Source organism: Podarcis pityusensis (assembly GCF_964106645.2).
Source record: "Podarcis pityusensis genome assembly, chromosome: 1".
NCBI classification, from domain to species: domain Eukaryota; kingdom Metazoa; phylum Chordata; class Lepidosauria; order Squamata; family Lacertidae; genus Podarcis; species Podarcis pityusensis.
The window spans coordinates 51,248,983-51,273,780 of record NC_138028.1 but is presented as its reverse complement, the minus strand read 5'-3'; the positions used below and the strand labels follow the sequence as shown (position 1 = coordinate 51,273,780).

The 24,798-nt window shown below is 43.5% G+C and overlaps 1 protein-coding gene across 1 annotated transcript in view; it reads left to right on the top strand.

Moving 5' to 3' along the window:
* Window positions 1-24,798, top strand: part of CREB3L1 (cAMP responsive element binding protein 3 like 1) — a 77,899-nt gene extending 53,101 nt beyond the window's left edge. The window contains exons 3-12 of the mRNA XM_081002008.1: window positions 91-251; window positions 3,513-3,591; window positions 7,115-7,272; window positions 8,853-9,002; window positions 12,070-12,128; window positions 14,751-14,819; window positions 18,069-18,168; window positions 19,209-19,329; window positions 22,719-22,983; window positions 23,721-24,798. Of these exons, the coding sequence (XP_080858134.1) occupies window positions 91-251; window positions 3,513-3,591; window positions 7,115-7,272; window positions 8,853-9,002; window positions 12,070-12,128; window positions 14,751-14,819; window positions 18,069-18,168; window positions 19,209-19,329; window positions 22,719-22,983; window positions 23,721-23,757 (1,199 nt within the window). The 3' untranslated portion in view covers window positions 23,758-24,798. The remainder of the gene's footprint in view (window positions 1-90; window positions 252-3,512; window positions 3,592-7,114; window positions 7,273-8,852; window positions 9,003-12,069; window positions 12,129-14,750; window positions 14,820-18,068; window positions 18,169-19,208; window positions 19,330-22,718; window positions 22,984-23,720) is intronic.

Sequence of the window (24,798 nt, the reverse complement as noted above, 5' to 3'; positions counted from 1 at the left end):
TGGAGACACACACACACACACACACACACACACACACACACACACACCTTACATTGCTTACGGTACAACTTGATGTGGTTCTTTTCTCAGAACTGGAAAATGGGATGTGGTCCCTCCAGCACAAGCTGTGTTCCATCCTGGTGAAACAGGAGCAGAACATGGCACCAGAACTTCCTGAGACCCAGCTGCCAGCTAATGCAGTACCCATGTTGAACCTGAACCCACTGCAAAGGTTGCCAGTCCCTGAAGAGGTGAGTTTGCTGCATCATTGTTGTCTGCAATATAACAAGTTGTGCTGCAACCTATCTTCCTGCAAGCCCTTCATTCCAAATGAAAGGGCTGTTATGTGGCGGAAGATAAAATCTAGCTTTTTCTTATTTTTGTTATGACTGATTTGAAATAAGCCACTAATGGAGGAAAGGGAACAGAGGACACCTAAGGCATGTCTGGAAAGAGTGCTGACCATCATGCTGATAGCTGTTAGTTCATATGGAAGGCCCAAAATTAGTAGGATCTGCATGAAAGTGACCTGTGGCAAAATACAGTCTAAAATACAATTTAAAACTCTATAGAGTCAAACTCCTGCACCAATTGGTACCCTTTCCTAGCGGTACCTTCCTGCTTTTGTTCTAGGTTTAGCACTGCAGCGTTAAATCAGTCATGGGAGGAAACTGCCATCCAGGTGATGCCCTATGATCCTCCGATGAAGGACGTTGTAGAAATTTAAATTATTCCTTGGCTGCTTTCAGTAGTATGAGCCAGAGGGCAGCCAAACACACCCCGTCTTGAAAGCAGTGCGTTAACACGTTGTCACCATCTGAAGAGGGCTCTGCCCATTATAACCATGAAATCTGGATTTTAAAGTTACCTAACTATACCACGTAACTGCCTCTCAGGCTGGCAAAGGACCTACAGTATTAGACCGTAACTGTCACTGCTGGGTGCTTTGTAAGGTCAGAGGCAGCATTAGGTTTTTCTTACATTACCTACAACAGGGGTAAGACACCTGTAGCTCCATAGATGGTGTTGGACTCCAATTCCCATCGGTCCCAGCCAACATGGCCAATTGTCAGGAATGATAGGAGCTGTAGTCCAGTACCATCGGGAAAACCATAGGCTCCCCAACCGTGGCCTGCAGTTCTTCCTGTTGTTCGGACTAAAGTGAGTGATTGCCCTGATCTGTTGCAAAGCCTAGCGTGGGTTATCTTCCTTTCACTTATGGTGGGTAAGGGAAACTGGATGCAACAAGCCAGCTACTCGAGCCAAACATATACACAAACTTCCTTCTCTGTTTACACAGCTTGAACTCCCTGGGCCTGGAAATGCAGATCCATGTGGCGCGTGTGTGCATTTGACAGCCATACCAAGCTCCCTCCCTGAGCTGTGTTTACAGTATGAGGCAGTGTGAAATATGTCTGTTTAATGTTTTGTGTGTGTGTATGCCTTTGGTGGGAAAGGGATGCTGGTAAAAGGATTGCATTGGTGCAGCTGGGAACTAAGTGCTGTTCCTGTTAACTCTTCATCTCATTTGATCAGAAGCAGCTGTTGAGTGGTCCTACAGAAGGCCCAGAGAACAGTAGAGGCTATTCTCTATCTCCAAAGGCTGTGCAAATACTCCCAGCTCAGATTACAACAGATCAAAAGAGAGGGAGAGAATGTGGAGGAAAAGTTTAAATGGATTTTTTTTAAGCAGCTTGAGAAGAGAGGAGGTAATGACAAATCTGATTCTGTCCACAAAGTGAATGCCACCTGCGCCGTGCACCCTGGCAGCACACCTGCATGATGCTCACTCTCCCTTGGCAAAACACTCTTGTTTTGAATTGTGACTTCCCTGGAGACAACTTTATTTTTTTAAAAAAGTTTTTGCTTGTCTTTGAGCAGCTGGCTTTTGGTATGCAAGCTGATAAGATGGAGAAGAAGGGGGAACTGGAGGGCTGAGAAATAATTCTCATCAAAGCAAGAAGGATTATGGCTGTAGTCACAGGGCATGCTGGTATTCACTATAAGTTTTGTTTCAGGGCAGGTTAGCTACCAACTGACCTGCACCTTCTGCACTCTTACCATGCATTTAGAAGGCTCCATAGCTCAATGATAGCTCAAAAGGCTTTTCATGGACAATACGCAACTGCTGAAAACGTCCGGCCTCTAATGGCTGGAGAGGTGGCAAGCGCCCAAAACAGAGGAGGCAACAGGCAGGCAAGGAACCAGCCTGGAAGTCCAGAGGGATACTCTAGTGCAGGGTCCTCCCATTAGTCCCAGCCAGCGTGGTCAGGCTTAATGGGAACTATAGTTCAGCAACATCTGGAGGGCCACAAGTTCCCCAGCTCTGGCCTTCAGTCTTTATAGCTGTCTGCTACAAAATCAAAGGTGACCCTGGCCTTTGGGTTAACTTCTTTTCAAGCTGTGCAGAATGAGGGAAAATGACACATACAGCAAGCGTGGGATTGGCCCTTCAGAATCACATGATTTTTCCGGAGAATTCTGGTCCTTGGTAGCTGCATCCCAGCTCAAATTGCCTGCCATTTTCTCTTTTGACCAGAGGCCCAGATGGTGCAAGGAGCAGAGTATCAATGCCTGACCTTCACGGTTCCTGGGTTGAATGCCACAGTGTCTAATAATTCAAGTCCCTGCATCTGAGGATTTCTTCTGTCCATTGTGGTACTCACAGGATCTGCTGCTCTCTGTGTCTACCCGTGGCACAGAATTACATCATTAGAAAAAGAAGTGCAGGCCTCAGTTGCACCCAGAAGGGTGTCAGAAATCACACCATACCTGTGCAGAGATGTATGGTCTCAGAATGAACCCACCTATTCATTCATTCATTCATTCATTCATTCATTCATTCATTCCTATGGTTTCTTACCTGCCTCTCATCATAAAGTCCCAGGACAGGTAACAATAAAATATACAATTAAAGGTAAAGGGACCCCTGACCATTAGGTCCAGTCGTGACCGACTCTGGGGTTGCAGCGCTCATCTCGCTTTATTGGCCGAGGGAGCCGGCGTACAGCTTCCGGGTCATGTGGCCAGCATGACTAAGCTGCTTCTGGCGAACCAGAGCAGCGCATGGAAACGCCGTTTACCTTCCCGCCGGAGCAGTACCTATTTATCTACTTGCACTTTGACGTGCTTTCAAACTGCTAGGTTGGCAGAAGCAGGGACCAAGCAACAGGAGCTCACCCTGTCGTGGGAATTCGAACTGCCGACCTTCTGATTGGCAAGTCCTAGGCTCTGTGGTTTAAAACCATTACAATTATAAAACCTGTAAAACTGACCCCAAATGGAGCAGAATGATATACATTCAGCAGAAGAGGTGTGTCCTGCATAAAAAAAACCTTAACTATCAAAGGCCAGAGTAAATGATAAGAAGCAAATGATGGGCTGCAGTATGATGTTTTGCACCTTGTGAGTCTACATTGCATGGTAAAGCAACCTCTTAATCTGCAGGGTAGAGTCATGCAAGAATTGCCTTTGCAAAACCAAAATGTTGCATTCTGTATTCTTTCATACAGGCTCCCATAGAAATGACGCCCCAACCTATAATCAAAGCTGAACCCAGAGAGGTGAACCAATTTCTAAATGTACCAACAGGTAAGAAAATAGTTACAAGTTGCTTTCATCAGCCCTCCAGCCTCATTAATTTAAAAAACTATCTTTTGCAGAGTGGATCCTCCACCAACCCATTAGCACAAGCTTCTTAAGCATCTCTCTCTCCTCCCCCAGCCCAAAAAGGTTACTATGAGTGATGACAGCTGTGCATGTGTGGGATTCATTTGTAATCCGCTGATGCTGCTAAACTAACCTAATGAGATTGCAAGAAACAATTGTTAACAGGGCACAAGTGCTTGAGTTCTCTGAGTATTAGTGATTTCATGAGTCTTGTGTCTGTGTGTACTTTCTTCAACTAGCAGTGCTATGTCTCTCTCAGTGGGCTTTCTCATAGTTGCATGGCACTGACTAAACAGTGTACCTGTGAAATGCAAATGCCAGTGTGCCTGGAGCTTGGGAAAACCTTTAGCTGGCTGTGAAACCCCGAGATGCCAATGCTGTTTCTCAGCAAGCTGCTTATTGTTTGGGGAGAGTAGCTCACCAAGAGAAAGGGTATACAACCCCTTGCTAAACAAAACAACTATTTTTAAAAAAACAAAATGTATATACTACTGAATTGAAATAACACCTCTAAGTGGTTTACAAAGCCACATTAAAATTATCAATAGAAGACAGCTAAAAACAGGTGTTTTAAAACATGCAAAGGATAATTGAAATCAACAACAAGTAAAAACAGATTAAAATACATGTCTAAATAAACTTGCCTAAACAAAAATGTTTTAAACAGGTGCTGAACAGAGAAATACTTCTTCACAATACATAGATTATGGGATTTGCTACCACAAGATGTAGTGATGACCGTTGGCTTTGATGACTTTAGAAAAGGATTAGGCAAATCATGGCAGCAAAGGCTAGCAATGGTTATTAAATCATGACAGCTATATTCTATATTGGGGATGGGGGACCTTTAGCCCTCCAGATGTTGTTGGACTCCAACTGCTACTGGAGTCAGTGGGAGCTGGAGTCCAACCACATCTGGAGGGCTACAGGTTCCCCAGCTCTGTTCTGTATTCTGTCTCTGGGATCAGAGTCGCTATGCCTCTGAACAGCAGCCCTGCTTCTGGGCTTCCCATAGGCATCTGGTTGAACACTCTGAGAAGCGGAATGCCGGAACAGAGGGACCTTTGGTCTGAACCAGCAAGGCTTGTCTTACAATCAGACATTTTGAGGGTTTTTTGTTTCATTTTGTATAGGACATTTAGTGGCAAGCCATTAGAAGGATATTAGCGTATGGTGCCAGTTCTCATGCGTCTGGTATCACTGTAAAGGATCTCAGTTTTGTTTCCAGAAGGGTAATGACATCAAGAATGCAGCTTGGCAGTCATTAGCACACCACAGAGGGGTCTGCTCAGAACAAATGAGCACATTTATTTATTTGCTCTAAAATGTAATATCCTCCCCCTAGGCACTAAGCATTCATATTCAAGTAAGCAAGCAATGCTTCACACTAAATATTAGGCCCTCTTAAATGCTCAGCTCATTATTTACCCTCGCAAAACAGGCGTCTTTTGAAATGTGACTTTTAGCAAGCTCAGCATCTTCCATCAGCAGTCCATTAAATAAGGAGGAGAGGCAGCATCTGACAAATCCAGGTTCTGGCGGAAGGTACAAGGGGAGTATGTTCCAGGAGACTTCTTGTTGGGACAACTCTCATGATAGGAAAGGAGCAATTGAAGAATATAACTTGTCCAAAAGAATGGGGGGGGGGGGGAGTGACTGTCACACAATGGAATTCATGATCTCATGTAAAGTTAAAGATGAGCGTGTTCACCTTGGGCTTCAGAAAAACTGGTTGCAATAGGCTTTAATGGGTAAGAATTTATGACTAGAGATACCAGGGGGGAAAGGATGCCAGGATGGGTGGGAGTTCCTAAAGATGGAGTTGATAAGGCTACAAATTATTCCAGTGGGAGGCATCTTAAAAAGACACTGCGACAGCACAAAAAGCTTACTGCAGAGATGAAAATAAAAAAGGACATGCATAAGCAATGGGAAGAGGAACAGGCCACCAAGGATGAGCAGCTCAGATTTGTAAAGACGGCGTCAGGAAAGCTAAATAGCTGAGGCTGGCAAGCAAGGCTAAGAGCAGCAAAATGGAGCAGTTCTGCAGCGGAACCAATTACTCAGAGGAGCTGGAAAGCCATCCGTATGCTCTACATCCCCAAACATTACAGAACAAAGAGTGGTTTTTCCCCACCCCCTCCATTCCTTTCCTTGATTCATTTCCCCCTTTATCTGGGTTTGAATTCAGATATCCATCTTACGGAATTTGGTGAATTGATTTGTGCATCACTGATGGAACAGTATGAATGAATGGCAATCACAACAAATCATCATCAAGAATCCAGTTATTTTGGTGCTTAGTCCAAGTGGCTCAAGCTTGCACCCCAGACCAAAGATTTACTGCTGTCTCAAGATAATCAAAGTTTGCTTGCATTGATAGAGTCATAGAGCTCACAGTACCACATGAAAACAAGTCCAAACCACTGCACAAAGATAGGAATATTAATCTATCAGCCCCTTGTCAAATTGCACCATACAATACAGATCACAACATGCCCTGTGCATAGTGGTGTGCACAGAACAATTTGCTGCAGATGAATCAAGCAAATGAGCCAAGCTGAATATTATATCAAAAGGCAACATATCTCAAATAATTATTTCTCATTTAGGACCTTGATGTGCGCAACACCAAATATTCATATGAAGGCCACCATATTATATTAAGTCATGGCATTGAGCCATCTATACCATTTATGTTTACTTGACTGGCAGCAGCTCTCCAAGATCTTGCTGGAAGTCTGTCTTTGTATGGGAGCACCTTTCAGCTGGTGATGCCAGGAACTGAACCTGGGACCTATTGCATAGGAGATAATAAAATATCCACCCCACTATTTAGCTCAAACCTCTCATGAGCCTTAATACACCGTTAATACACCAAGTTACAGGGAATCAGGCAGAGGGCCTTCTTGGTAGTGGCACCCGCCCTTTGGAACGCCCTCCCACCAGATGTCAAAGAGAACAACAACTACCAGACTTTTAGAAGACATCTGAAGGCAACCCTGTTTAGGGAAGCTTTTAATGTTTGATGTATTACGGTATTTTAATGTTTAATGTAGTCCTCCTAGCTTAATTTATTCCTGCTTTATTTAAAAATCTGTGTTCAGTGAAATATTTTAGTGGTGGTGTCTTCATGTAATCTTCCTTGTTTTTTTAGGGTCATGGGTTCAATCCCTACGTTGGGCAAAAGATTCCTGCATTGCAGGGGGTTAAACTAGATGACCCTCACAGTCTCTTTCAGGCCTATAATTCTATGATTCTCCTAATATGCATTGTCTCTTTCTTACTGCCTTGTTGTTCCCAGAACAGTTCTATGTCTCAATGTCACCTGAAAACACTCCTTTGTTCCCACTCTTCTCCCATCAAATACTTTCTCTCCTTCGCTCTCCATGACTCAGTGGGCTGTTACTGTCTGTTAACCTCTGCTTTGTATCTCCTGCATTAGATGACCTGGTGCAGATGCCACCGACTCCTCCCAGCAGCCATGGCAGTGACAGTGACGGATCTCAGAGCCCAAGATCCCTCCCTCCCTCCAGCCCAGTCCGCCCTACTGCACGCTCCTCCACAGCAATCTCTTCTTCTCCTCTCCTCACAGCACCACATGTAAGCAGGGAGCTCCTGTCGTGAATCATAAGGCATCTCCCGGCTCGGAGCACAAGGTTCAGGGTGGCTTTTGGCAGTGACCCCCTAATAAGGTGCACAACGGGAATGTGTGACGGGTCAGGATTGTAACAAGGATGGAGGAGAAAATAAAATGGTTTGCATTTTAAGTGTGAACTTTCCTAATTTGCACTTTCTGAACCAACGCACAAACAGAAATGCGGCTGCCCTTCGAAATTCACACTCCTCAGAATTTTGTAATGGGAGTTCTCCCAACAAAATATGCATTTTAAAAATTGTGCATAGTAGTTAAAATATTACGCAAAAAATCAAGAAAATTTGCTTGCAGAAATGCATATACAGTGGTACCTCTAGTTACGGACTCGATCCATTCCGGGGTGCCATTTGCACCCCGAAAAGTCCATAACTAGAGTGCCGTTTCTGCGTACACACGCAGCACAATAGAGTGCTTCTGCTCATTTATGAAGCACACAGACCGCTTCTGCGCGCGCACGTGTGGCAAAACCCAGAAGTATACACTTCCGGGTTTGCTGCGTTCGCAAGCCGAAAAGACACAACATGAACCTAACACAACACGAGGTATGACTGTAGTAGACAAAAGTACATTTAAAAGCACACAAAAAAATTGTATGATTTTTTGTGCAAAATGTTTTTTTTTAATTGCAAACTAATGTAGAAATGGGGTAAGCTGGACTTAAGATTCATCCATCAGCATGATGCTGAAATAATCCATAACTACTGGCAAAGGAGCTATTTTAAGGCACTTACTTATTATTCATATTCATTTCACTTCTATATCGCTTTATATCTTTAAGGGGGGAAATCGCAAAGTGGTTTACAATATTAAACATTAAAACATCAAATAAAACATAACAGAATAAAACAAAACAGAAAAAAGTTAAACATAAAGTATACATTCAAAGCAACGTAATTGACAGGAAACTAAAATCTTACCTTAAAGATTTCAGAATAAAACATTACAATGGAGGTAAAATATAGAATGCACATTTAACGCAGTAAAATTTTTTAAAAAAATATCTAAAACATTTCTAAAGAAAACGTTACTAAAGGAAGTCAAATATAAAATGCACATTTAAAACAGCATAGTTAGCAAGAGAGTAAACTATTGTCATAAACATAGAACATATCTGGCACAGTTGCTGCCTATCCTGCCAATCCTGGTTCATGGCAGGCAGCGTCTGTGGAAGCTCAGGCTCCATGACCCAGCTCTGTACTAGGAGACAAGCAGGAGGCATTGACACTGACCTCTGCCACATGCATGGGGGATTTTTTTGTTGCCTTAGATTTTACAGTTCTCAGATTGCCTGGAGAGTTGGAGTTTCACGATGCAAAGCCATTAATGTAACTTGTAGTTAGGCCTCTTGGGTTGTGGTAATGAGGAATGCTGCTCCCCCCGCAAAAAAGCAGTATATCAACCCCAAATTTCAAGCAGTACAATAGTGACTTTTGGGGCAAGGTCCTTCTTTTTGCAGGGGAAAGTTAGGGATGGGATTGTTGATATGAATTCTGAAAATGTTGCTGCTTTTCCTTTTCACTTACAGAAATTACAAGGGACCTCGGGACCCCTGCTCCTAACCGAGGAGGAGAAACGTACCCTGATTGCTGAGGGCTATCCCATCCCAACCAAGCTGCCTCTCACCAAAGCAGAGGAGAAAGCACTGAAAAGAGTTAGACGAAAGATCAAGAACAAGGTCAATAATTCCACTGAATTGGGAAAAATCAGGAGTGTGTGTGTGTGTGTGTGTTTGATTAATGTGATCATCCTTCTTTAACTTGCTGCCTCATCTGAGGTTCTCCGGCTAAAATTAAATCTGTGTAGTGATAGGGCTTTGAATGCTGCCATAAGCTTTTTAGATCTAGAACTTGAAGAAGTTCTTTTTAAAAATAACCATCAAGGGCATTTTCAACATCACAGTTTTTGATGAGAAGGATGATTTATTTAGTTGTTCATTCTTGCTCAGGGGGACAGGGCCCTGCCCTGCTGAGCTTACAATCTAAAAATTGACACAAGGGCAAGAGCAGATAAAGGGAAGGGAAATAGAGGCCGAGATAAATTGGGAATTGGTATGCAGTTGTTTCTATTACAAGGTCTTTGCCTTAATCGTGAACATCACCATATTGGGACAGGAGACAATATATCCCTTTGTAAGTCAAGACAAGGGCCTGTTTCGCACATCACACTAAGCTGAACCGTGGCTTAGCATGAGCGCATGAGCATGCAGACTTTCAGCAAGGAAATGGCAGCTTTTTCACTCTTTCCTAGTCGTTCTGCTGCTGTACCGTGCTGAGCTAAGCCATAGTTTACCAGTAGTCTACCATGTTGTTGAAGCCCAGGCTCATGGTTTAACTCTCTCCAAACTAACCACAGCTGTAACTAATGTTTGTCCTATGGTTTGTGCTTTTTTGTGAGAACTAAAACATGGGTTTGTATGACATGCTAAGGCAAACAGTGACTTATCTCAGCATGGCACAGCAGCAAAGGAAGCTGGAAGGAGCAAAGCTACTGCAATCTGCGCTCTGGGAGTCATCATGCTTAATTGTTTATTTGTCCTCTTGTCCCAATATTATGATTTTCATGACTAAGACTCGGCCCATATAACTGAAAGAACCTCCTCTCCTGGAGTCTTGTGTTTGCACTGAGCCACGGTTTGGCCTAGTGTGATGGCAGCACGTGGGCCTTCTAGCTGGAGAATTTGGAAAAGTAGACACCCCTTCTTTCCCCCCCACATTCCTTCATTAATATATTTAAAAAGCTTTGAAGATCAGTATAAATGCACCATTCCATCAAAACTGCTTGCAGCATACTACCCATTCCCTTGTAACTTTGTAGCATAATGGGCCTCTTGAGTCGTCAGTCTCATCAGCTAATTGCCCAGAAAGAGTTGTTTCTCACCCAGGTGAATGAGCAAGCAAATGTCTGTGGAGTGATATGAAATACTAACTGTGGATCCCCACTCAATGTAAGTTCCCATATTACGAGCCCACAGTATGCATTAGTCACCTGTTGTGACTCAGACAAAAATACATCCCACTTGGCCCAAGTGATTCAGCCACTTTGGGAAATTCTGATCCACAAAGAAGTTGTCATAGCCCTTGCTTATAAGTTGGTTTGCATTCTGATCATAACATTTGATTCAGCAACATGTAAGTGTTTAGAACAGGATAGGGTGACCTCAAAAAACACTGTATCATGGCGTCCCAGGCAAGGTATCTTAGAGCAAATGTTTAGGGACAGGGCGCCAGTCCTATTAAAGTAAATAGCACAAGGAGAATGGTTCAAGTTCAGTAACATTAATGTGGGTTGTCAGTTCAGTTTAATAGATCATATATGAAGTTGCCCTCCACTGAGTCAGTGTATTGCTCCATTTAGCCCAGTAATGCTTACTCTGGCTGTCAGGAGATCTCCAGCCCTGATAGAGGCATAATTTTCCAACTGGAAATTTCAGGAACTGAGTCTGGGAACTTTGGTGTGCAAAGCATGAGCTTAGCCATTCAAACACATGAAGATCCTTTGCATACACCACCAAATCATTAGTCCACCCAGCTCTGTGTTCTGCTAGGGACAACCATCCAGGGTCTCAAGCAGAGGATTTTATTTATTACAGGGGATTGAATCTGGAACCTTATGCAGGCAAAGTGTGTGTACTCTACCTCTAGCCTACGGGCCTTCCCAGATTGTGACACAGCAGCCAAATTAGGGCTGATCAACTGGACAGAGTAGGAAACCTTAAGAGCACACCATACTTTTTAATGCATCTTTTCTTGGAAGACCTTCTGATTATGATTATGAAAATAGGCAATCGGGATATAAATTAATAAATTAATTGTTGTCGTGTGCATCTCCCCATGATCACAGTGGGCAAGTGACATAGAAGGAGCACAGAAAGCAGAAGTCCAGCTCACATGCAGTTTCCATTTCAGCTGGCACAAGAAGATGTGAAAGTGCTCTGGGGAGTTATGTAGTGACAGGAGGCCTGCCTCAGGGCCAGACTAGATATGACACAGAAAATCTATTTACAGGTTATCTTCTGTGTGTGTATGTGTGTGTGTGTGTGTGCGCGCGTGCGTGCACGCGCACAAACACACACAATTTTTAATTTAAAAGAGCAGCAGGGTTCTTATGTGAGATTGGGGCTGTGATGCTGGGAGGGGGGGTCTTTAACTCTTTACTCCCATGCCATTCCACAAATTTATATCACACACAAGGTAACCATTGAGGGTTTTGTCCAGCAAAGGGAACAGGGCCTTGATGTGGGGTAGAAAGGGTTAACTCTCCCAAGTGCTGTGACCCTGATCCAAATTGGGCTTCTCCATGGCTGCTTTTAAATTCTAAAAAAACCCAAAAACCCGAAATGTGGGTGATGCTGATCACATCACATTTAGTTTGACTTTGACCCCTTAGAACAGCCTTCTCTACCCACGTACTTCCTAGATAAATTATTATTATTATTGGAAGTTTTTAATGTTTAATGCTGTATTATGTTTTTAATATTGGATTGGAAGCCACCCAGAGTGGCTGGGGAAACCCAGCCAGATGGGCAGGTTATAAATAATAAATTATTATTATTATTATTATAATTATTATATTAGCTGTTTTGGACCTCCCATCATCTTTGACCATTGGTCATGCTGGCTGGGGCTGATGGGAGTTGTAGTCCAAAACACCCAGAAGGTGCCACATTGGAGAGTTACTATATGGGAATTGTTCTTCAGGAGGTTACATTAGCATTTCTAACGTTGGTATTCCTTATTCCTTAGATTTCTGCACAGGAGAGTCGCAGGAAGAAGAAAGAATATGTGGAGTGTCTAGAGAAAAAGTATGTTCTTCTCTCTGAGCTTCCATGCTACATTAACTCTGGATTTGTAAGATCAGTAGTTTCTTTTGTACTTGGCAGCATCATGAGAATTACTGGAGCATCGTGACCCTCTTGCAGAAGTGGCACATTCTCTTAAGTCTCTTCCCTAATGCGTCCCTGCTTTAGGAAAGAGTCGTGCTGTTGACAAAGTCTTGAATGTAATGATTCAAGAAGTCCACCTGCTACCCAGAGAGTAAGATGCACATCTAATAAATAAATGCATGAAACGATATGTGCTTAACAATATCACTTAAATCGAACGTTTCACCATGTAACAATTATGTAAATGAAACTCGAGTGTCAAGGGAGAAAGATTGTTCTCCACCAGCCTGTTCAAAACCCCTTGAGCTTTTGGTGTGCTTTCCGAAGCACTGCAAATAGCTTAATAAAGATGGAAGAAGAAACCAGAGTTGTTATAGCACAAATTCCTTAGTTCCTGTTCCCATGAAAAGAATTTGCTGCTGGGCGAGATGTCCTTGAATCTGTGTCCTTGAATTCAATAACAAATGTGCTATTCTTCGTGGATAGCCTGGTACCACCATCTCACTGATCCTCATCCTTGAAAAAGGGAGTGGGAGGAAGAAGCATGGATCAGTGAATGAGGCAGTAGCTTTTGTTACAATAAGCATCCATGAAGCTTACTGGATGACTTTGGGTCAGTCACCATCTACTTAGCCTAACCTACTTCTCAGTTCCATAGTGAAGGTAAATGCAATTAGAATTGTAAAGAACTTTGTACATAGAAAAATGCTATATGGGAGATAACAATAGTTTCTTGCAACATGTTCTGCACAGGGGGCACCATGTAAAAACAGCAGGAATACTGTACACCTTGATGTTACCATTAATGGGTGTTTCTTATTGCATTTTGTTTGTTTTGTTGTGAACGGCCTTGGATCCCCCACCCCCAGTTGAAGGGTGGCATATGAATCTGAATAAGAAAATATAAAATTATACTTCCTACAAACAGGGCTTATTCAGCCCTGATTTCTGTGTTTACAGCTGCAGGATTGGTTTAAGGGTTGCCATATGTCCTCTTTTTCCAGGACACACCCTCTTTTTCATGCATTTGTAAAATGAGAGTTGTCAAAGTGATTCATAGTTAGAAGTAGAAGTTGGCAAATGTGTCCTCTTTTTTTGCTCTTCAAAATATGGAAATTCAATATGCTCAAACTGTCTTGCCCTGGTGAGCAACCTGGCAACTGAATTCTGCACTAGCTGAAGTTTTGGAACTGTCTTCAGAGACAGCCCCAAGTATAATGCATTGCAGAGCATAGACAGATGTTAGGCTATCCCTGCTCAGATATGGGTGCAGCTGAGCCACCAGTTGAAGCTGATGGAAGGTATTACATGTCACTGAGGCCACCTGAGCCTCAAGCAACAGCAGTGGACTCAGATGAACTCCAAAGCTATGTACCTTCAGAGGGAGTGAAATTTTATCAACAGCAGACCACCTTCCATTCATCTTTTCTAGGGAACCATCCACTAATAATGCCTAAGTCTTATCTGGATTGGCTCTCATCCAGTCCATAACCAACGCAAGACAATGGTTCAGCACATCCACTGCCACCCCTGCAAATGTAAAGGAGAAGCAGAGCTGTGTGCCATCAGCATATTGCTGACAACGTACTCCAAAATTCTGGATGACCCCACTCAGTGGTTTCATGTAGATATTAAATAGCATAGGAGATGAAATCCAACCCTGAGTAACCCCACAGTGAAGGCTCCATGGGGCCAAATAGCACTCCCCAAGCATCACCCTCTGGAAATGACCATTCAAGTAGGACTGGAACCACTGCAAAGCAGTGCTGCCCACCCCAAACCCAAACCCAAACCCTGACATCCACTCCAGAAGGATACCATGATTGATAGTATCAAAAGCTGCTGAGAAGTCAAGGAGAATTAACAGGGACATGTTTCTCATCTCTCTCCCAACAGAAGTAATCACACAGGGCAACCCAAGTAGTTTCTGTACCAAAACCAGGCCTAAAACGCCAGTTGAAATGGATCTAGAAAATCAGTTCCCCCCAAGAGTTAAAAAAAAGTGTTTCTTGTTATGCAAACAGCATCTAAGGGAAATTCTGAGCAGCCTTGGGACTGGAGTGGGAAAGGAAGGTTAACTCACTCTCTCTCTCTCTCTCTCTCTCTCTCTGCCACAGTCTTGATAAAATTGCGTTTCCAAATATGTTATTTGCATTTCAAGGATCTCCAGAGTGACACCAGTGCATCTTCTCTTGAAATGCAAATAGCAGCAGCAGGGCTATATGCACCTGAAAGTAAATCCTATTTAACCTAATGGGGTTTTACTTATGAGTAGGCACGTGTAGGATTGCGATGTCAGAGAAGCTATTTTGTCAGGACCATTATAGGGACAGAAGGAGTTAAAGTTCCCCCCTCCTCTAACAGTTTAGGGACTTCTGAAGCTTCCTTGCTGCTGTTATTTACATCACAAAACTGTGAATGTTAACAGCAATTCATTGCTGCATCTAGGTTGGCTCTTAAGGATGAGATTTTGGAGGTGGGTGTGGATCAGGCTGATGGATTGCTTTATTTTTAATATGGGGCTTGTTTTTACTTCTCCAGGGTTGAAAGTTATACATCTGAGAACAATGAACTGTGGAAAAAAGTAGAGACCTTAGAAAATGCAAACAGGTGAGGAGAACCCACATTTGATCTTTGACTGAAGGATGGTGCCAAGCAAAGGGAGGTCAGGGGAAGGCTGGGAACAAAAAGAGAAGAGATTTCTTGGCGGACTTTGGCTTACCCCGAAGTAAAACTTTTCCATTTTTCCAGCAGCAGCAGCAGCAGATAGTCAGCTGGTTTTGGTTAGCAAATGAGGAATGTTTGTGTTATGACAGCCAGGAAGGAACCTTTGACAAATGGAGGTGCAGATGGGGGCACCTCTGAGTGGACCATTTCCTGCCTCTCTCTCAGTAGCCTGCCTGGCCTTGGGACCAACTGGCTGACAGCTGAAGTGAAATTAATCGTAGATTGGTTTCTAGGGAGAGTGCTTGCCAAGGTCAGGTAGGTATAAGCCGGAATCATTATCCCGGGAAGCATTCTGTATAGTCAAGGGTGAGGAACAGGCCGTGGTGAACAAGAGTCAGCGACCAGGACGAGGGTTCAATGGGGCTGAGTTGAAGGGAGCAAGGAAGTCAGTCCTGGCTCAGTCCCTGAGGTTCACCAGCCAAATGTCCAGATTAGAACCTGATCTCTTGAAAGGGTTTTGCGGGGGGCGGGGGGCGGGGGAGGGAGGCCAAAAGCACAACCAGCTGAGCTCAGAGCCAATCAAGATGCCTGAAGGAACAGGGAACTGTGTGGAGTTCTACTTTTCCCCCAGGCCTTCTATGCTGACTGAGTGGTTGAGGCCCTGGCCTTTGGTTACATTAAATGAAACTCTATTCTATGTTCTTTGAGGTGCAGAGAGTGTTACCTAAAGACATGAAAGCTTAGAAAAGAGTCTAGCAGCTACATAGAGCAGTTTTAAGGGAGTGCTTATGGCAGGCCTGTTAGCAACAAATAGGCTGGGAACAGAATGCTAAACTGCTGCCCCCAAAGGCCACATCTGCGTGTAAAGCACATGGCTTCCTCTTAAGAATCCTGGGAACTGTAGGTCTGAGAGGGGGAAAGTACAGTTCCTGGGATTCTTTGGCGGAAGTCATGCACTTAAAATATGTGGTGTGGATGTGATAGCTCCTTAGTCCAGCAGACTGACACCAGTTTGTGCGTTTCCCCCTCTGTTCATAATCTGGGGGAGAGTTGTCTCTGTACGGTTCTGGTTTAGGTTTTGGTGTGGTGCCACCCCCTTGAAGGCATCACACTTGCCATAACAAAGAAGCAGATATCGCCTCTTGCCGTGAGCTGGGCTTCTGCCTGAAGAATCCTTGAGGCCCCTTTATTCCCGTCTGGCAGAATCTCTGTCCAAGGAATTTGTTTCCTTTGATGCTTATGGAGAAGACAAAATATCCGCTTCATGTAGCAATGGGAGAAGACAACAGGAGGGACCGGGAGTTTTGCCTAGCCTCCCATGAAGGGCCAAAACAAAAGGAAGTCACAGCACATAAAACATATGCAAAAGACAGCAGGTTTGGGGGCAACACCTTCACATCCTAAACTAGGCTACTGTGCTCTACTTTCACTCTTTTTCTCCACACATGCCCACAGGCCAGGGTCACACGAATAGCTTTTGCAGCTTTACAAATGTATTATCCACACCAAGAGGTACTGAGAAGGAAGAAGGACCCAGGAGTACATATTTTTCTTTATAGAGGATTAACTTTCTGTCAGGGGAAGACAATGTGGTGCCATCGAGATATTCTGGATAACAGCTCCCATCATCTCCAGCATAGCTGACAGTCAGGAATGATGGGAGTTGTGATCCACAACATCCAAAGGGAACCACATTGGCTACTCCTGGTCTAGGTGAGCAATGCAGAAACATGATCTGGTCTTCTCTTTACAGCATTCCCGTTAGTCACAAACAGTATGGGCTTATTTGCCCTCTGAAATGCACCCAAGTTTCATCTGTGGGCAGAATTAAGGCATTCCTTTGTGAGCAGCATATGTATGAATAGTGCAGGAATAAAGCACCTCTAGAGGAGCTTCCCAGAATGGTTTGCTTAATGTCCTTTGTAATCAGCCTTAGATGCTGCCTTTCCAGGCTCTTCCCATCAGGCACAGAGCTTTCTGTAATCTGCAAGACTTCAACCAAATGGGGGAAACTATCATCAGTGACCCTGTTATCCAGGACCTATCCCCTCACTTAATCTTGCCAGCACACTTGACCTTGCACTTGAGCTCCCTGCCCTCATTCAGAGACTCTTTGTCACACTCATTTCCTTTGATTGCCTAACAGCAGCTTCTGACCCTACCTTTGTGGCTTGATGCTGCTCCCTAGAGACCCTGGAAGTGTTGAGCATATTCTCGGCTTCTCAGTAGCTAAAGTAGCTAGCTATGTTGGTGGTTGGTGACTGCCATCTGCTGGGCAATTTATGAACCCTTGTGTTCAGTTTATGAACCCTTTCTGCCATGAATTCTGGAGTTCCGTTTATTGTTGGTTGTATTTGGAATAATAGATCTCCCCCACCCTGCCCCCTCCCGTCTCACTCTTCCTTCCTCTCCTGTTTATGTGCATCAAAGCAGTTATTCTGAAATGGTTCCCAGGTCTACCTACTCTAATCCAGCTCTAGTCTGAATCCATGGTTCACTATGTGCAGCAGTAATTATGTCACCACCCCAAACTGTTCACGCTGTTCTTTTAAAAGATAGCAGCTACTGGAAAAATAAACAACCCCAGCACTATACCTATGGACAAATGAAGTTTTCAGGCATTAATCCCAAAGGATATCAACATTTTTGGGGTTTAACAAAAATAGGCAAATGTGCAAACCCTACCATGGTAGAGCAGTTTGTAAGATAGTCTCCATGTTTAATGTTGAAAGGGTCTGTAAATAGGTAGCATTAGCTAAAGGAGCATCTTATTTGCATGACTCGTTCATATAAGTATTCTTCTGACATGCTTACATCTTCAGCAGAACATTTAATTGATTTTTACATTTCATATCTTACATTGTGAATATACAGCATAGCTGTCAACTTTCCCCCTTTTTTAAGGGAAATCCTATTCGGAGTAAGGGAATTTCCCTTTTAAAAAAAGGGAAACATTGAAAACTATGATATACAGTAGTATTTCTGGAAAAAAGAACATTGAAAGTATTAAGCTCAGGGTGAACCACCCTGAGAACTCCAGGTATAGGGCGGTATATAAAGTCAATAAATAATAACAATAAATAATAATTAAGTTTCTGAATTTGTAATGTCTTTGGATTTCTTTCTGTTTCTTTCTTTCTCTGATTATTTTTAAACAGTTTCTTTTAAATGTAAAAAATTGCTCTCTCATAGGACTCTCCTCCAGCAACTACAAAAGCTGCAAGCTCTGGTAGCAGGGAAAGTTTCTAGGCCATATAAAATGGCTTCCACACAGACAGGGACCTGCTTGATGGTAAGGTCTGCATGCTATCCATTCCTTGGTTACTTAAGCTTTATTTCTTCGTTATGTACATATATCTCATTTTTCCCCCAGGTGGTCTTGGACTTGGACAGTGTTTAGGCTAGATTTGTAGTTTGTCTCCCCCAGACAAACCCAAGAGTGGTAATCCAAGAAGAAACATTTGTTACAGTTCATGTTTTGTTTGGAGTGAGACAAATCACAAGTCCTGCCGGGGGGACAGGGAGGTGTCAGCCTTCTATGGGCAAGAATGACATGTTTTAGTTTAGTGGTCTCTGAATTTTGTTTCTCCTACTTTTCTTCTAAATGTGGTTAAAGTGTCTGCCTAGGACCAGGGACATCCAGTTTCAATTCCCACTCAGCCACTAAGCTCACATTGGACCAATTACTTTTTCTCTGCCAATTCTACCTCACAGGGTTGTTGTGAGAATAACCGGGGGTGGGAGGGTCATGTATGCAGCCCAGAGCTCATTGGAGGAAAGGCAGAACAGAAATGGTGTAAATAATTTGTTTTAAAACCTGAATGTAATACTTACATTCAGATGTCAGGTGGTTTGGTTTGCTTGCAAGTATCATAATGGCATTTGGGATTTTCATGGAATAAGTACAGTGGTACCCTGGTTTACAACCTTAATCCGTTCTGGAGGTCCGTTTGTAAACCAAAACAGGTTGTAACCCAAGGTGCGCTTTTGCCAATGGGGCCTCCCAAAAAAAATTATTCGTAATCCCCCCAAAATGGGTTGTAATCCAAAATAAGGTTGCAAACCGGCACACGCACTTCCGGGTTTGACGTGTTTGTAATCCAAAACGTATGCAAACCAAGACATATGCAAACCAAGGTACCACTGTACACACATCTAAACTAAATACTAAAGTAAATATGTGCTTAGTAACTGAATTCTGTTGATTTTCACAGTACTGTAATAGTTTATGATTTCCTTCTTTTCTCCTCAGTTGACCTGTGTGAACTCATGTACATATCTACACCCTGTTTGTTGACTGCACTGACTATTTCTGCCATATCTGCTCCACAGGTCCTCGTTTTGTGCTTTGTTCTGGTTCTGGGCTCCCTAATGCCGTGTCTCCCAGAATTCTCTTCAGCATCGCAGACAGTAAAAACAGCTCCAACATCAGACATATACACAACCAGTAAAAGTGAGTCACATGTGATCTAATTGTTACTAAAGCCCTCTTAAAGAGCCAGAACTACCCCAAGTCACTGCTGAATCCAGCCAGCCATTTCCTCAAATGGTGCAGATTATCCTTCTGTCTTAATGGTAGCTCTAGCCAAGGCTGCATATGTACCATTCATTTAAAGCACATGACTTCTTCCAAGGAATCCTGGGAACTGTAGTTTAAGGATGGTGGGAATTATAGGCTTGTGAAAGGCAAACTACTGCTCCCAGGATTTTTTTGGTGGAGACGAGCTTTAAATGTATGGTGTGTACACAGCCAGTCTTGTCCCTGTGGTTTGTTTTATTCACAAGTGTATCATTTGAACAGAGCAGTGTTTCCCAAGCTCGGGTCTCCCACTGTTTTTGGACTACAATTCCTATCATTCCTGACCACTGGTCTTGCTAGCCACGGATGATGGGAGTTGTAGTCCAAAAACAGCTGATGGCTCAAGTTTGGGAAACACGGATTAGAGTGATGCATTGCTCTTGTTTCCTGAGTGACGTTTCCTCCAGAGCTGCTTGCTCCAGTTTATTCTTTACATGGTCCTGTGGCCTAGCTGTACAGTAAAGCCTCATTTGACTTTTAAAGGATTCATTCTCCTTCCCTTCCTCATAGATGCTTCTTCTCCTGTTCCTCCCACCATGGGAAGTAAACCAATTAGCCAGGAAGTCTCCCTGACCTTGGAAGATAAAACCCAAATTCAAATAAACATGTGATCTTCCAGTTCATTTGTTCACTGTCAGCCCGCCTTTAAAATTGTGCTGAGAGTTATTAGGAGATGCCTACTCACAAAGCTGCAACCCCCAGAGGTCTCTGGGAAGAGACATTGCTTGTTAAACCACTCTGAGAATTGTAGCTCTGGAGGGGAATAGGGGGTCTCCTGATAACCCTCTGTACCCTTAACAGACTACATTTCCCAGGATTCTTTGGGGGAAGCTATGATGGTTTAAAGTGGTATGATACTGCTTTAAAGTGCAAATGGGGCCTATATCTGTCACTCCAACTCAGCCCTCTGATCTAAAATCCTTCTTTGGGCTAATGAGTCTCCTTAACACACACAGCAAGACAAGCTGGAAACAAGGGCCTGGTTCCCACATAAGCCTGTGGGCTGTACCACTTTAGATTGTACAATAAGTGTACTTGGGAGGGTGAAATATACTCAGAGTCGCAAAGTGATTTCATGCTCTTTATTCAGCTCATAGTGGTGAGGAGGAATGAATGAATGTCCCCTCAAAGTATCTGCTTTATATACATTATTTACACAATGGGCTGCACATGATTGGCTAATTCCGGAATTCTACTGTAAGCCAATCAGGTTGTGGATTCGCTTCTATCTGGAGAATGATTGGGTGGTTTCTGCCAACCAATCATACTGCTGCATTGTTCTAGGACCAATCAGACTGCTGCGTTTTGGATCCTATTGTTCTAGGACCAATCAGACTGCTGCGTTTTGGATCCTATTGTTCTAGGACCAATCAGACTGCTGCAGTTTGGATCCTATTCAACTCAGTACATAACAGAGGGGGATTGATATTATGGAATGCTTCTCCATTTTTAAAAAGTCCTGTAAATAGAGAGGTAGCTTGCCAAGGAGAAACATAGGCAGCTGCCTTGTACCCGGTCAGTCTCATTGTCCATTGAGCCCTCACATAAGGCAGCTTCCTTTGTTACTCCCTGACCACACTAGCTTTCTCCTTCATACAAATTTCCTCTTTGTGGAAAATTAGATGTCATGGAAAAGGGAGCACATATTTTGCCTGCTTAAAGTCCCTCATGTAGCACAGTCAGCCATAAACCTGACAGTATCAATATTTCTCGGCCTAATCTATCCCAGAGGGTTGTTGTGATTCCCTACTGGTGCCAGGGAATCTTGTATGCTGCTCTTAGCTCATTGGGAAAGGATGGGGGGAAATATTAAATAAGTACATAAGAATTATTTATTCCGTTCCTACAGTCTGAAATGCTACAGTCCAGACACTGGCTTACCAACCTATCTGCTGTTCATGAGCACTAGGTCTAAGTGCTTCCTCATCTCAATTGAGCTAGCATTTTGAAATGGGGGGGATTTAAAATCTCCAATAACTTCCTAACAGCTGGTACCCTTTTGTTGTATACGGCCATAGGCAGGATGGTCTGCTTTAAAGCCTGGCAGCATGGAGGCCACAACCAGACCAAAGTTGTTTGTTTATGGCTCAGCCAACACTCAGTAGGGAGGCAGCTGCAATGTGTATATTGGCCCTTGGGTAGCCAGACCAGCTGAAAGCCTTGAAGGGAGGAAGAATAGCTCTCTCTCTCTCTCTCTCTCAGAACAGATGGCCTGTTTTAAAGCCCTCAAGCAGTTGGGATAGTCTGTTTTATAGCCTCAGTGGCAGTTTTAGTAGTGCTTTTTCCTTATTGCTTTTGTATCCCAACTATCCCTTAAAAAGCTGGAACAACATATGTAGGCTTCCCATTCAAACACTGATCAGGCTCAGCTCTGTTTAAATACAGGCATGGGGCGGTGCAGAGGAAGGACTTTATTTGCTCCTTAAAGGTACAGATGTCATGTTCAAAGGTGCTGCCTTTCACTGCACATTCTTGGCCCAAACAAAGCAGCAGCCTATAAATCACGGCTTCTGTGTGGCAACTTCACTCTGTAGCAGCCACCAAGAATCTCTGGTATTGGCCTGGTATATTCTACATACAACATCCACATGGAAGTAACACTGCACATCATGACCACAGTGTGAAGAAGTTGTTACCATAAGGGTGTTGTTTTGCAATATGCAGACTTGGCCTGCAATATGCAGACTTGGCCCCAACTCTGGTGTCAAAAGGGTTCCGCTTGTGGTCAGAAAACATTTTCACATAGTTTTGGGATGTATTATGATCACATGACACCATTTTATGAAAAATAAATGTTGGCTCCCACAGCTGGATTTTAGGAAGAAGTGTTTTTGTTTCTTTGTCCTGAAATTATGGGACCTGAAAGTGGAACTATATGGGTCTCCTATGAAAACACACCCACTGAATTCACTCTAGTGAATAATATTGGGCAGGTATCCGACAACCAAGTTTTCTTACAGTTGCCACTTTTTTCTGGCCTGGTTTTTAGCCTCAAAGAACTGCATGACAGGCAGTGCAGCTTTTACTCCTATGGAGATGCAGCAGGTGAATGCCTCACCTGCTAGATTTCTGTTTGCTGTGTAGCTGTTGAGAACAAGAAGGGGAGAGAATGCAAAGCCTTGCAATAAGTTTGTGTGTGATTGCCAAAATATCTCTTTATTCTGTGACTGGCTTTATCTACATGGCTTGGCACATGGGAGTGAGCTGGGAACAGCCTCATGAAGTTCCTGTTCTCAGCCCTTAACAAATCTCTCCCTTTTCAGTTCAGTCACGGCGCCTTCTGTTCTACGATGAGCATGGGGGCTCCCTCGAGGAAGGCTACAGCTCCTTCATCTCTGTGGAGCATCCTGACAAGTGGGAAGCTGACCAACGCCAAAGCGAAGAACAGCGACCTCAGGAGCATGTGCACAGCCCCCTGGCTGTGGCCCACGAAACAGCCAAATACCTGCACAAACCCCACCAGGAGGGGCCAGATCAGAACCAGACCAGCTCAGCTCTCACTAACCCCAAGAAGCAATTCCAGGAGAGGTAAGCAGATGTGGGGCTTTCGTCTCTTTCCAGCTCATACCAGCTATATTCCATCTCCGAAGTGCAACGTGGGGTCTAAGCAGGGTTCCCAACTTTAAAGCAAACCACTGACCACTACTCCTGTGCTTTTAACAGATCTGCAGGCATCAGCCACTCATGGTGTTTATTTCCATGCCATGACATGACTGCTGATCGCAGTCTTCAAGAGTCACAAGGGCAGGCTGTGTTTTTTCTTCTCTGTTTGCAACCATCAACCTAAAGTTTCTGATCCTTCCCTGAGACCTCTTGCGTGCACAGCATAAACTCTTAACTCTGAGCTATGTTCCAGGGTTTTCCAAACTTGGGTCTCAAGCTGTTTTTGAACTACAAGCTACCAGGAATGATGGGGACTGTAGTCCAAAAGCAGCTGGAGACCCAAGTTTGGGGAAACTTGGTCCAGGCAAAGAGAACCCCACCCCACTCAACTGACAGTGAGAAATAAGGAAATAGGAGAATCTTCCGAGGAACCTCACCAGCCAACCTGAAAAATAGAACAAAGGATTTTGTGTTTTATCTGTGCTTGGTTTGAGTCCCAGTTCTGGGGGGAAAGTGGGATAGAAATATATAAAATGTTGTTGATGATGATGATTGTAATGAGGAGGAGGCAGCAACAGAGCAGTTATCAGAGGCCAGAGTTGAGAAATAAATAGCAGGTGAAAAAATGACTGACCGGTACTTTTTTTTCTTTCTTTCTGCAGAGACAGAATCTCCAGTGATGCAGCTGAATACTTGTAGCAGCTGCCAACCCTCAAGGCCTCTTCCGTCTGGATGTAGGATCCTTTAGTAGATGCCTGGTTAAGGCTGCAATTCCATGCATGCTTACCTGGGAGTATGTCCCATTGAACCTGGTGGGACTAACTTCTGAGTAAGCATGTGCAGGATTACACTGTAAGGGGCGTGGGTTGCAACCCTAAACACACTTACTAGGGGAGAAGGTCCATTGGACTTCCTTCTGCATAAACATGCATAGGATTGCACAGCACATGGGAGAGGATGTTCCATTTAGACATCTCCAAATTGGCCCTGAGTTCCGCCTCTTATACACTTGATTCCCAGTGTCAAAATTGCATTCCCCACAATCAGGGATAGCGTCTGGCAACTTGGACAGAAGCCTCAGTCAGCCCTCTAATTTACCCCCACTCACAATCACCATGGCCACTGGTTATGTTCTTTCCTCTCTCTGCAATATGTCACCAAAAGTTCCCAACTTCTAGGCACACAAATCTGTACTATATAAATTTCCCCCAGCTGTGTCTGTCTCTGTGTCAGAAAAAGCTTAATTTCTATTTTGTGACTTATTTTTACATAGTTACATTAAAAAAAAAATGTAGAGAATTCAAAGGCAGAGACATATTACAGTTAAATGTTCAGATAAGAGAAAAAGAAAAACATTCTTCAAAAACCAGCATAAAGAACCACTGTTCCATAGTTAGACATGCTCCTGGGCATAGTCCATGCGTGCCTCAAGTTCACATGGTTGTACAGAGACCAAAAGCAGAAATTGTTTGTACATAATGAACCTTATTTTGTATTATTGCCAATCCCTTAAGATATTGTATTTTGGAGACTCTCAGATCCTATTTTCTGTATTGTATTTTATTAAGAGTTATTGCGAGCTTGGCCTCTATGAACTTCCTCTCTTTGCAGGTCGCTGTTTCCTCTTAGTCTAGCAGCTGTTGTTTGCCTAGTTTTCTTTTTAAATATATCACTCTTTTCCTCCTGTTACTAGCTCTGCAATTGCTTTGGAGCAGCAAAATTAAAAAAAAAAAAAGATGC